This window comes from Pan troglodytes, chromosome 20 (genome assembly GCF_028858775.2).
Source record: "Pan troglodytes isolate AG18354 chromosome 20, NHGRI_mPanTro3-v2.0_pri, whole genome shotgun sequence".
Lineage (NCBI taxonomy): Eukaryota > Metazoa > Chordata > Mammalia > Primates > Hominidae > Pan > Pan troglodytes.
In genome coordinates, this window is record NC_072418.2 from 40,416,536 (window position 1) to 40,429,494 (window position 12,959).

Genomic DNA, 12,959 nt, shown 5'->3' on the forward strand with positions numbered 1-12,959 from the left:
TACGTATCAAATGAGGTGAAAATCTAAATTCATTTTCTTGCATATGAATATTCAGTTGTCCTTACAATCTCATGTAAAGAGTATCCTTTCCCCCATTGAATTACCTTGGCACCTTTATCAAAAATCAGCTGACTGTGAATCTAAGTGTTCATTTCTAGTCTCCCGATTTTGTTCCATGATCTCCATCTTCCTCCTATGACAGTAGCACACTATCTTCATTACTGTAGCTTTATATTAAGTTTTGAAGTTAGAAGTATACACTCCCCAACTTTATTTTCTTTTTCAGAAATTGTTTTGTCTATTTTATGTCCTTTGAGTTTCAATGTAAGTTTTAGGATCAGATTGTGAATTTCCAAAAGGGAAAAAAACCAAAAGCCTGCTGTGGTTGTGATACCATGATTATGTTGAATCTGCAGATAAATGTTGGTGAGAATCACCATCTTAATAATAGTAAGCCTTCCAATCTATGACTGTCTCCCTATTTATTTGGAGCTTTAACTTCATTCAACAATGTTTGTTAATTTTCTTTTTAAAAATCTTTCTTCTTTTCCTCCTTTCCTTTCCTTTTCTCTTTCTCTTCTCTTTCTTTCATCCCACTATGTTGCCCAAACTGGCCTCAAACTTCTGGCCTCAAGCAATCCTCCCACCTCAGCCTCCTTAAGTGTTGGGATTACAGGCATGAGCCACCGTGCCCAGCCTTAATTTTCAGTTTACAAATTTTGTGCTACTTTGTCACATTTATTCCTTAGCATTTTATTATTTTTATGCTATCGTGAATAGTATTGTTTTCTCAGTTTCATTTTTAGAATAGTCATTGCTAGTATATAGAAATATAATTATTTTTTATATATTTATCTTATATGACCTAAGTACAATTATGACTTCTAGTTGCTTTTTTGAAATTTTATGCTTACAAAATTATATAATCTGTGAACAAAAGAGATTTTTTTTACTTCTTCCTTTCCAGTTAAGATGCCTTTCATTTATTTTCTCCTCATTTTGTTTGTCCCCTCCTTTTTTTTTCTTTTGAGACAGAGTCTCACTGTGTCACCAGGCTGGAGTGTGGTGGCACGATCTCAGCTCACTGCAACATCCGCCTCCCGGGTTCAAGCGATTCTCCTGCCTCAGCCTCCCAAGTAGCTGGGACTACATGTGTGTGCTACCATAGCCAGCTAATTTTTCTATTTTTAGTGAAGACAGGGTTTCACCATGTTGGCCAGGATGGTCTCAATCTCTTGACCTCGTGATCTGCCCACCTCGGCTTCCCAAAGTGCTGGGACTACAGGCGTCATATTTTAAGTTTTTGAGAACACGTGCAATATTTGCCACTTCTTCTTTCTTCTTCTCCTCCTTTTCCTTCTCCTCCTCCACCTCCTTCTTCTTCCTTCCTTTCTCTTTTCTGTGTCTCCCTCTTTTGAATTCAACCCCTTAAAAAGGTAAAAAACCATTTTTAGCTGGCAGGCCATACAGAAACAGGTTTCAGGCTGGATTTGGCCTGTCAGGTCAGTTTGCCAACTCCTGCAATAGAAAATGTAATGCATAGGGCTGGACACAGTGGCTTATGCCTGTATTCCCAGCACTTTGGGAGGCTTAGGCTGACCTGACGTCAGGAGTTCAAGACCAGCCTGGCAAACACGGCAAAACTCTGTCTTTACTAAAAATACAAAAATTAGCTGGGCGTGGTCTTGGGCGCCTGTAACCCCAGCTACTCGGGAGGCTAAGGCAGGAGAATCGCTTGAACCCTGGAGGCGGAGGTTGCAGTGAGCTGAGATCGCACCACTGCACTCCAGCTTGGGTGAAAGAAAGACTCCATTTAAAAAAAAACAAAAAACGAAAGTGTAATGCGTGAAGTGAAATGAAAAATAGATGCTGGGAAGGATGTCTAACTGGGAGATAGCTTGTGATGTAAATATATTATGAATGACCAGTGGGCAAGGCAAAATTGACTACACAGCCCTACCTATGGCCCCTCTGAAAATGTTCTTTCTTCAGCAGAATCGAAGCCAGAAATTCAACTTAGTCCCTCCTGCCCTCTGATTTTCTCCAATCAGCAAGCTCTCAGCCAACATGTGTGGCTGAGTCATCTCTCTCAGCTGTTTTCAAGTTTATGGGCAGGAAATCCTCTCCAGCTGGGAAAACACTATCCAGAAGATCCGAAACAACAGCAGGATCCATTCTGCTTGAGTGGCAAAGCAGAATGGATTCAAGAGGGAGAAGACTCCAGACTCCTGTTTGGGAGAGTAAGCAAAAATGGCACTTCAAAGGTACTTTCTAGCCCACCTGAAGAACAGCCAGCACAGTCCAAGGAAGACAACACAGTGGTGGATATAGGGCCCAGCCCTGAACGGAGGGCAGACCTAGAGGAAACAGACAAAGTATTGCATGGTTTAGAAGTCTCAGGATTTGGAGAAATCAAATATGAAGAGTTTGGGCCAGGCTTTATCAAGGAGTCAAACCTCCTTAGCCTCCAGAAGACACAAACTGGGGAGACACCTTACATGTACACTGAGTGGGGAGACAGCTTTGGCAGTATGTCAATCCTCATCAAAAACCCAAGGACACACTCTGGGGGAAAGCCTTATGGGTGCAGGGAATGTGGGCGAGGCTTTACGTGGAAGTCAAACCTGATCACACATCAGAGGACACACTCAGGGGAGAAACCTTATGTGTGCAAGGATTGTGGACGAGGCTTTACTTGGAAGTCGAACCTCTTTACACATCAGCGGACACACTCAGGGCTCAAGCCTTATGTGTGCAAGGAATGTGGGCAGAGCTTTAGCCTGAAGTCAAACCTCATCACCCACCAGAGGGCGCACACTGGGGAGAAGCCTTATGTTTGCAGGGAATGTGGGCGTGGCTTTCGCCAGCATTCACACCTGGTCAGACACAAGAGGACACATTCAGGAGAGAAGCCTTACATTTGCAGGGAGTGTGAGCAAGGCTTTAGCCAGAAGTCACACCTCATCAGACACTTAAGGACACACACAGGAGAGAAGCCTTATGTATGCACAGAATGTGGGCGTCACTTTAGCTGGAAATCAAACCTCAAAACACACCAGAGGACACACTCAGGGGTTAAACCTTATGTCTGCCTGGAGTGCGGCCAGTGCTTTAGCCTGAAGTCAAACCTTAACAAACACCAGAGGTCACACACAGGGGAGAAGCCATTTGTATGTACGGAGTGTGGGCGAGGCTTTACTCGGAAATCAACCCTCATCACGCACCAGAGGACACACTCAGGGGAGAAGCCATTTGTATGTGCTGAGTGTGGACGAGGCTTTAATGATAAGTCCACCCTCATTTCACACCAGAGGACACATTCAGGGGAAAAGCCTTTTATGTGCAGGGAGTGTGGCAGAAGATTTCGGCAGAAGCCTAACCTGTTTAGGCACAAGAGGGCACACTCAGGTGCCTTTGTGTGCAGGGAGTGTGGGCAAGGCTTTTGTGCTAAGTTAACTCTCATTAAACACCAGAGAGCACACGCAGGGGGGAAGCCGCATGTGTGCAGGGAATGTGGGCAAGGCTTTAGCCGGCAGTCACACCTCATTAGACACCAGAGGACACATTCAGGAGAGAAGCCTTATATTTGCAGAAAGTGTGGACGGGGCTTTAGTCGGAAGTCCAACCTTATCAGACATCAGAGGACACACTCAGGATAGAAACTTTATGTGTACAGGGAATGTGGTACAGCCTTTAGCCAGGAGTCATACTTCATCAGACATCAGAGGACACACACAGTGCTGTGGCTTTTTCAGCCATTGCTAGATACCAAAGTGGAGACATTGTGTGTGTGATTGTGCATGAGACTGTACTGGTAAGACTTGTATCTCCATCCACCTGAAGGAGAATTGCTGGCTCATTTTCAGGAGCCCTGCCCTTCCTCACTGTGGATGGTGGGTTGTGGAAACCCAATCAGGTAATGATAGTGGCAGGAGGCAGTCAAATGCCCAGGCAGATAGGGGTGGGTACCTGGTGAAACCCAACCTTAAAGCTGAAGACAGTCCCGGCTAAATCCTCATACTAAATTGAGAACCTGTCTTCCCATTTGGTGTGCTTTCCTCCGATTGATCCCAACCCCTCACCTATTTTACATATACCTGCCCTTTCCTAATTGGTTTTTACACTGCTGTACCCACCTTTGAGTGGTGCCTTTGCATACTTACAAATCAGTCAACATGTATTCCCCTATTCTGAGCCCATAAAAGACCCAGACTCAACTGCAGTGAGGAGAGAAATCACCCTGCTGTGGGGGTTGACCACTCCCTGCATCCCCTCTCCACTGAGAGCTGTTCTTTCGCTCAATAAAATTCTTTTCTACCCATCCTCACCCTTCAATTGTCAGTGTATCCTCATTCTTTTTGGACTCAGGACAAGCGCTCAGAACCGCTAAACATGGGTATAAGCTATAACACAGGCAGGCCAAGAGGGCAGGGCACCTCCAGCAGCAGGCCCAGGGCTAAGTGAGGTCCAGGCAGAGGGCTGTCACTGGCTGTGGAGGTCCTCAGTTGGCAATGTGGCTGAGAAAAATCCTGTGTCAGTAACTTGATGGAGAAAGTACTTTTAAATGGGTTGAAATTAGGAAATGAATACTATTCCAGTGTCATTTTACAGGTACACTTTGAACATTCCTTCCACTGTACCCTGGATGTTACAGAAACGAAGGAATGAAGGAGGACCAGAGAGACCATGGGGTGAGACAGGAGGATTTATTTATTTATTTTTTTGAGACAGAGTCTCGCTCTGTCACCCAGGCTGGAGTGCAGTGGCGCGATCTTGGCTCACTGCAGGCTCCACCCCCCAGGTTCACGCCATTCTTCTGCCTCAGCCTCCCGAGGAGCTGGGACTACAGGTGCCCGCCACCTCACCCGGCTAATTTTTTGTATTTTTAGTAGAGATGAGGTTTCACCGTGTTAGCCAGGATGGTCTCGATCTCCTGACCTCATGATCCACCTGCCTCAGCCTCCCAAAGTACTGGGATTACAGGCATGAGCCACCGCGCCCAGCCGACAGGAGGATTTATTGAGTGCACGCAGACCCAGAGGATTAACATCCAAAAACTGGGCCCAGAACAAAGACAGCATTTGACTTTTATACACACTTCTCGAAGTGGGTAGGCTAACTTGAAACAAGCTTACAGTGGTGCAAAACGTAGTGGTGCAAAAGCCAGGATACAGAGGCAGAGCAAAGGCAGTTAATCAAATTGTGACAGGTGTATAACTCAGGATTACATATGACCCTTGCTTATGCAGCCCAGATGGCTGTTATCTAGGCTTGCTCAAAAGAGGCTTGCATGGGCTTATCTCATAACCTTTGCTATGGTGCCCAGACGGCTGCAGCCCAGGCCTGCCTCAGGCATATCTTAAAACTTTCACTGTGCTGCTTAGATAAAACAGAATACTTGAAGTTACTAGTTACAGAAAACAGGAATCTATAACCTGATAAAACTTGCAGAGCAAGGTACAATCACACGGAGGGAGGTGGGATTCGAGGGGGATCTTTACTTTTTCTTATCCTTATGTTGAGGGAGTGCTGGGAGAGTCTCCAGAGCACATTCCTTCAAGCCTTTGCTTCTTTGAAAACGTTTATCGAGACCTCGCCTGGGTCCAGGCTTTGCCTGCTACCGCCTTTAGGATGAGTCAGCCTAATATGGAAAGCTTATTTTTCTCTTTTTAAATTTTATTTTCTTCTTTCTCTAATTTCTGCCTCAAGACAACAATACTAGAGCTTGTCTTTTGATGTCCATCTGTCCTAACTGGGAACAAGAGACTTGGAAGACACCATGGCTGATTTACTATGTGTTCCCCAGACCATGACCCCACAGAGTCAGCCTCAGGGGAGAGTTTGGGGAATGGTTAATTCATGGAGACAGGGATAGTCCATGGGTAGAAGAGGGTTTTATTATATCTAGGTGACTGCAAGTATCCTAGCTCTAGGTTTTAGGAAGAGGTCCATTTTTAAAAATACCCTAACTTTGCTTAAGCCTTCTGGGGTTTTCTCTGGTTTCTGGGTTGAATCCACATTGAAGATATTTTTATTGACTGATGTATTTAGACTAGAAGTGTATTGTTGTTTTATTTATAAAACACACAATATGCAGAAATAGAAAATGAAATTAATTTCTATTCTCCTTTGAATTACCAAACAACATCCTACAGGTAATTCTTGAGTTTAAATATTTCCAACCATTGTAAAAATGTACCATTCTTCTGGTTGGGAACATATATTTTTTAATGGCAGTGTTCAACAAATTAAATACTAGGTTAGGTCCCAGTTTGTTTGTTTTTTGTTTTTTTTTCATGGAACTAGACTGAATGATTCTGAATTTTATTTGGAAAATAAAATTTCCAAGAATCATTAGGAAAATATAGAAACTATATAGTAACATGTCTTTGTTCATATATAAGTTTTTAGAATAGCTCTTTAGAACCATATTTTAAAAAACAGAAAAACAAACCCATCCATATATGAGCATTTTGAATGCGATAAAACAGGATTTCAAATCAGCGTGAAAATGGCAATCGTAAGATTCAGTGTTTGTGTTGTTGGCTATCAATTTAGGGAAAAAATAAATGTAGATTTATTTATTTATGCAAAGGAGTTACAGTTAGGGCATCACTGTCCAAAATGGTAAGAGATGTTAGGATCTTAATTTTTGTTCAACATCTAAGTGAGTGAGTAGAGTTAGAAGATCTGGTAAAAAATTATGAAGTGTTATCCTAGGTGGAGTACTTGGCATGGCTGGCTTTTCCCAGCCCTCCCCCATGGCAATTCATGGGCTGGCTTTCATACTTCTTAACAGAAAAATACTTTGAGGCCGGGTACAGTGTCTCACACCTGTAATCCCAGCACTTTGGGAGGCCAAGGCAGGCAGATCACAAGGTCAGGAGTTTGAGGCCAGCCTGGCCAATATGGTGAAACCCCATCTCTACTAAAAATACAAAAATTAGCCAAGCGTGGTGGTGGGTACCTCTAGTCCCAGCTACTCAGGAGGCTGAGGCAGGAGAATCGCTTGAACCTGGGAGGCGGGGGTTACAGTGAGCTGAGATCACATCACTGCACTCCAGCTTGGGTAACAGAGCGAGACTCCATCTCAAAAAAAAAAAAAAAAAAAACTTTGAGATAAACTATTTTATAATAGTTTAAAAACTATTGTTTTAATCCCCTAGAGTCTTAGAATTTAATTATTCTCTTCCATAAAATTATGTCACAAAACGATTTCAAAGTTAAACATGTTCTTTTTGTGTTTAACTTTTAGAAAGAATATCACAGCTTTCAATTTATTTTTATTTTATTTAAAGACCAGTGTGGCTGGGTGTGGTAGATCACACCTGTAATCCCAACATTTTGGGAGACTGAGGCGTGTGGATCACTTGAGGCCAGGAGTTCGAGACCAGCCTGGACAACATGGTGAAACTCCATCTCTACTAAAAATACAGAAATTAGCCAGGCCGTGATGGTGCATGGCTGTAATACCCACTACTCAGGAGGAGAATCGCTTGAGCCCAGGAGGCGGAGATTGCAGTGAGCTGAGATTGGCCACTGCATTCCAGCCTGGGCGACAGAGTGAGACTGTCTCAAAAATAATAATAAAGACCAGTGTGATAGTATACAGCTTTCAATTTAATTCATCCATATAACTAAGATTTTGTCTTAAATTGTTAAAAACTCTTAGCAAAAAATAGAACAGTTGCTACCTGAAGACTTAAATATATTTAAAAAGATACAAACCCCAGGATATGGTTTCTATGGAGCCACGCAAATAGAACAGGAATTGTAAGAAAGGGGTAGAAGGCTACATTCTATCCTTTGGCCCAGCCCCAGCCCCAACCGTGTTGATTGTTAAACTCACATTAGGCCCTCTGCTCAGAACCTCTCAGGAGAGAAAATTGAGGCAGATAACCTGAGCTGTCCACCTGGGCCTGGCCTGGTACTAAAATCTGTGTGCAAACTTGGAAGCTGATTAGGAGGCAAGCACCACAAAGTATTCAGTTATGTGGCTTCTTCTGAGTCTGGTGTTTTGATGATTTTCCAGTCTGTCTAGAAAGCCATTCACTAGTGCCTTATCTTTCCCATCCTGAGATGACAGCTCTAGATGTTTAAAACCAACAGAAACCTGTCCCAGAGTAACCACTGTCCATCCTACCATTCTCACGGTAAGTAGTAGACTACACTACACAAAGAAAAATTTGAAGAACAGATGGTAAACAGTATGAGACAATATCACCTCAAATCCACAAGTCTGTTATGGTCACCATTAAAATGTTCAATTTTAAAAGAGGTCATAGTAAGTTTTTATTTGTTTATTTTATTTATTTTTAAATTTTTATTTTTTTTGAGATGGAGTCGCACTCTGTCACCCAGGCTGGAGTGCAGTGGTGCGATCTTGGCTCACCACAACTTCCGCCTCCCGGGTTCAACTGATTTCCTGCCTCAGCCTCCCGAGTAGCTAGAATTACAGGTGCATACCACCATGCCCAGCTAATTTTGGTATTTTTAGTAGAGACAGGGTTTCCCCATGTTGGCTAGGCTGGTCTCGAGTCCTGACTTCAGGTGATCCACCTGCCTCGGCCTCCCAGAGTGCTGGGATTACAGGCCTGAGCCACCACGCCTGATCTAAGTAAGTTTTTAAATAGCTATTTCATTTAATTCTAATTATTATGTAACAGTGGTTATCTAAGTGTGGTCAGATAATGTTTGGGGGCCAGGCACAGTGGCTCATGCTTGTAATCCCAGCCCTTTGGGAGGCTGAGGCGGGCGGATCACTTGGGGTCAGGAGTTCGAGACCAGTCTGGCCAACATGACAAAACCTCGTCTCTACTAAAAATACAAAAATTAGCCGGGCATGGTGGCGCACACCTGTAACCCCAGCTACTCGGGGGCTGAGGCAGGAGAATCACTTGAACCCGGGAGGTGGAGGTTGCGGTGAGCCGAGATTGCACCACTGCACTCCAGCCTGGGCAACAGAGCAAGCAAGACTCTGTCTCAAAAAAAAAAAAAAAAAAAAAGAGACCCACAAGAATGAAAAACAAAACAAAACAAAAGTATTTCATTCTGGAACTAGACACAGAATGAAGACATTGTGTGAGGACCGGAGCTGCTGCAGCTACCTTGCAACCACATAAAGCAACACTGCCAATACATTGAGGACTGCAGAGCAGGAGGAAGGATTCTTGCTACAATTGGTCACCTGCTAAGCCAACTGAACTTCTTGCTAAGTGGGGAAATAAATATCTTTACTGTATAAGCTACTTTCAGTTGAGCATATAACTGTATAACTTCCTATTAAAAGCGTCTTAATTGAAATTCCCAAATTCGTATCTCTAGTACCAACATTTCACTGAGCTCCACACACATATATCTAAATGCCTACTTGATATCACTCTTTTGAAATCCAACAAGCATCTGCAACTTAACATGATACCTCACCACCCACCCCATCCTAGATAACTGCCACATACTCATTTTCCCCTATCTTAGTAAATAACACTACCTTTTATCCAGGGGCTCAAGACATTTAGGCATTATATTGAACTTCTCTCTTTCCCTACATTCACAACCAAGCATCAGCAACTTCTGTTAGTTCTACACTCAAACTGTATCCCAATCTGACAATTTCTCATTGCCTCTTCCAGTGATGACCCAAATTCAAACCACCATCATCATAAGACCATTGGTCTCCAAAATAGTTTATACATAAACGAGCCTGTCACTGACATGTAGAGACCTGGGTCAACAGTACAGATGGAGGTCCCCAGCCAGTCCCCTTCTGTTCCCACCGCCATCCTTGTCCCACATCGTAAGAGGTCTTCTATTCCCACATGTGGACACTCCAGCTTGCATATCTAAGCTCTGTCCAGCCTTACCAAATTGCTCTCATTTGGCCACATTTTGTGGATAGGCAGCACATTCCACCTTTGGAAGGGGCTTTGGACACAGAAGAAATACAGGCTCTGGAAGCAGGCTGGAGTCCATTTGAACAGGAAATCCTGGGGATTTGGATACCCAGAGCATGGTCTGAAAGAAGGTTGTGAGATCTTTGCAGGCATGTTTCTGCCTATGGACTTTCACCAGGAAGGAAACTGCTTGACTAGAGGAGGGCCAAAGTGCGGCCTTTTGTATGTTTAATAATATTAAAATGTTAAATATATTATTTTGACCAATTGAGAAATAATAATAAAATAGGCCGGGTGCGATGGCTCATGCCGGTAACCCCAGCACTTGGGGAGGCCGAGGCAGGTGGATCACAAGTTCAGGAGATGAAGACCATCCTGGCCAACATGGTGAAACCCCATCCCTACTAAAAATACAAATATTAGCTGGGCATGGTGGCAGGTGCCTGTAATCCCAGCTCCTCAGGAGGCTGAGGCAGGAGAATCGCTTGAACCTGGGAGGCGGAGGTTGCAGTGAGCTGAGATCGTGCCACTGCACTCCAGCCTGTTGACACAGCAAGACTTTGTCTCAAAAAATAATAATAATAATAATAAAATGAATCTTTAAGAAATTTTTTGACACTTAGAACCTTTGGTAGGAAGAAAAAAAAGTACAATTTCATTTTTGTTACAGCGAAGTAAAACGGTAGTTTAAGACTTTTAAGGGTAAGCAATTATTATTATTTTTGTTTTGTCTTGAGATGGAGTCTTGCTGTCACCCAGGCTGGAGTGCAGTGGCAAGACCTAGGCTCACTGCAACCTCTGCCTCCAGGGTTCAAGCGATTCTTGTGCCTCAGGCTCCTGAGTAGCTGAGATTACAGGCGCCTCCCACCAAGCCTGGCTAATTTTTGTATTTTCAGTGGAGACAGGGTTTCACCACGTTGGTCAGGCTGATCTCAAACTTCTGACCTCAAGTGATCTGCCCGCCTTGGCCTCCCAAAGTGCTGGGATTACAGGCCTGAGGCACCACACCTGACCTATCAATTATTGTATTAAGATAAAATTTCAGTGACAGAAGTGGAATGGAAATGATTGTAAGAAAAAGGTACAGTGTACGTACCTATAAATGTTAAAAAAGAGCTGGCTCATGTATGTTTAATGAATGATGGTGGTTATAAAATTGCAATGGTATTTAGATTCCACTGCATGGGTTTTAAAGAATGATATAAAAATCTTATTTTATTTTTATTTATTTATTATTCCTTTTTTTTTTTTTTTTTTTTTGAGACCTAGTCTCGCTTTGTCGCCCAGGCTGGAGTGCAGTGGCGCGATCTCAGCTCACTGCAAGCTCCGCCTCCCGGGTTCATGCCATTCTCCTGCCTCAGCCTCCCGAGTAGCTGGGACTAGAGGCGCCCGCCACCACGCCCGGCTAATTTTGTTTTTGTATTTTTAGTAGAGACGGGGTTTCACCGTGTTAGCCAGGATGGTCTCAATCTCCTGACATCATGATCCGCCCGCCTCGGCCTCCCAAAGATCTGGGATTACAGGCGTGAGCCACCACGCCCCGCCTATTATTACTATTTTTTGAGAGAGAGTCGTGCTCTGTTGCCCAGGCTGGAGTGCAGTAGCATGATCTCAGTTCACTGCAGCCCCCGCCTCCTGGGTTCAAGCGATTCTCCTGCCTCAGCCTCCTGAGTAGCTGGGATTACAGGCGCCTGCCACCACACCTGGCATATTTTTGTATTTTTAGTGGAGACGGGATTTCACCATGTTGGCCAGGCTGGTCTTGAATCCTGACCTTAAGTGATACGTCCGCCTCGGCCTCCCAAAATGCTGGGGTTACAGGCATGCATGGGCCACGGTGCCCAGCCTAAAAATCTTATTTTAAAATATCAGTATTAAAAATATGCAAGAGGCTGGGCACCGTGGCCCATGCCTGTAATCCCAGCACTTTGGGAGGGCAAGGCGGGCAGTTCATGAGGTCAGGAGTTCGACACCAGCCTGGTCAACGTGGCGATACCCCGTCTCTACTAAAAATACAAAAATTAGCCAGGTGTGGTGCCACGTGGCTGTAGTCCCAGTTACTTGGGAGGCTGAGGCAGGAGAATCACTTGAACTCAGGAAGCGGAGGTTGCAGTGAGCCGAGACCGTGCCATTGCACTCCAGCCTGGGCGACGAGCGAGACTCCATAAAAAAAAAAAAAAAAAAATGCTAGAAATGATATCTTTGCATTATTTAAAAATGTAAAAAGGGCTTTATTATTTTTCAAAATTGTTTCAAGAGGTATAGAGCAAAACATTTTAAAGACTACTGCTCTGATAAAGGAAGATCAACCTTATTACCTTCATGGGCATGTATGCCAAAGAGAAGTAAATAGTGTTGTTTCCTGTCCCATACCAGCATATCTGAACTTTTTAAAGTTGTCACACCTCTGCATCCCAGTTCCCCCAACTGTAAGATTGGATAAAAATATTTATTTTTTAGTATTGTAACAAATGAGAACATTTACAAAGGAAATTATGCAGTTCTTGGATTTTAGCAGTCACCCATTAAATGCAAATTATCTTCCCCAGAAGTTAGCCATGGGGAATTTTTTTTTTTTTTTTTTTTTTTTTTTTTTTTTTTTGAGACAGAGTCTCTGTTGCCCAGGCTGGAGTGCAGTGGCGTGATCTCAGCTCACTGCAACCTCCGCCTCCCCGGTTCACGCCATTCTTCTGCCTCAGCCTCCCGAGTAGCTGGGACTACAGGCGCCCGCTAGCACACTCAGCTAATTTTTTTGTATTTTTAGCAGAGACGGGGTTTCACCATGTTAGCCAGGATGGTCTCAATCTCCTGACCTCGTGATCCACCCATCTTGGCCTCCGAAAGTGCTGGGATTACAGGCGTGAGCCACCGCGCCAGGCCAGATTTTTTATTTATATGGATTTGAAATTCATGAATTATTGTGTAGAGAGGTTCCTCACTAGCATTAATACTAGAGTATGGGTTCATTTAAAATATCTTAATAAAAAAGGCCAAAGAAAATTATGCTTTATCTTTCCCTAGGCACTAGACTGCCAAAACCAGTTACTGCCGGGCTGAGACCCCCTC

At 43.8% G+C, this 12,959-nt stretch overlaps 1 protein-coding gene and 1 long non-coding RNA gene across 38 annotated transcripts in view; both read left to right on the forward strand.

The window, feature by feature from the left end:
- The window catches only part of ZNF875 (zinc finger protein 875), an 81,513-nt gene extending 77,186 nt beyond the window's left edge, over nt 1-4,327 (forward strand). For 21 of the 37 annotated variants that reach the window (XM_063801589.1, XM_063801576.1, XM_063801590.1 and 18 more), the window contains one exon: nt 1,996-4,327. In XM_063801589.1, the coding sequence (XP_063657659.1) occupies nt 1,996-3,659 (1,664 nt within the window). In that variant the 3' untranslated portion in view covers nt 3,660-4,327. Of the gene's footprint in view, nt 1-1,992 lie in introns of all 37 variants that reach the window. The other 16 variants (XM_063801571.1, XM_063801582.1, XM_063801574.1 and 13 more) reach the window with 1 other exon arrangement.
- A 3,737-nt stretch (nt 4,328-8,064) lies between these two features.
- Nucleotides 8,065-9,248, forward strand: LOC134809109 (uncharacterized). The gene is made up of 2 exons (XR_010153851.1): nt 8,065-8,153; nt 9,062-9,248. It is a non-coding gene; the product is annotated as an uncharacterized LOC134809109 (long non-coding RNA).
- The last annotated feature ends 3,711 nt before the right edge of the window (nt 9,249-12,959 follow it).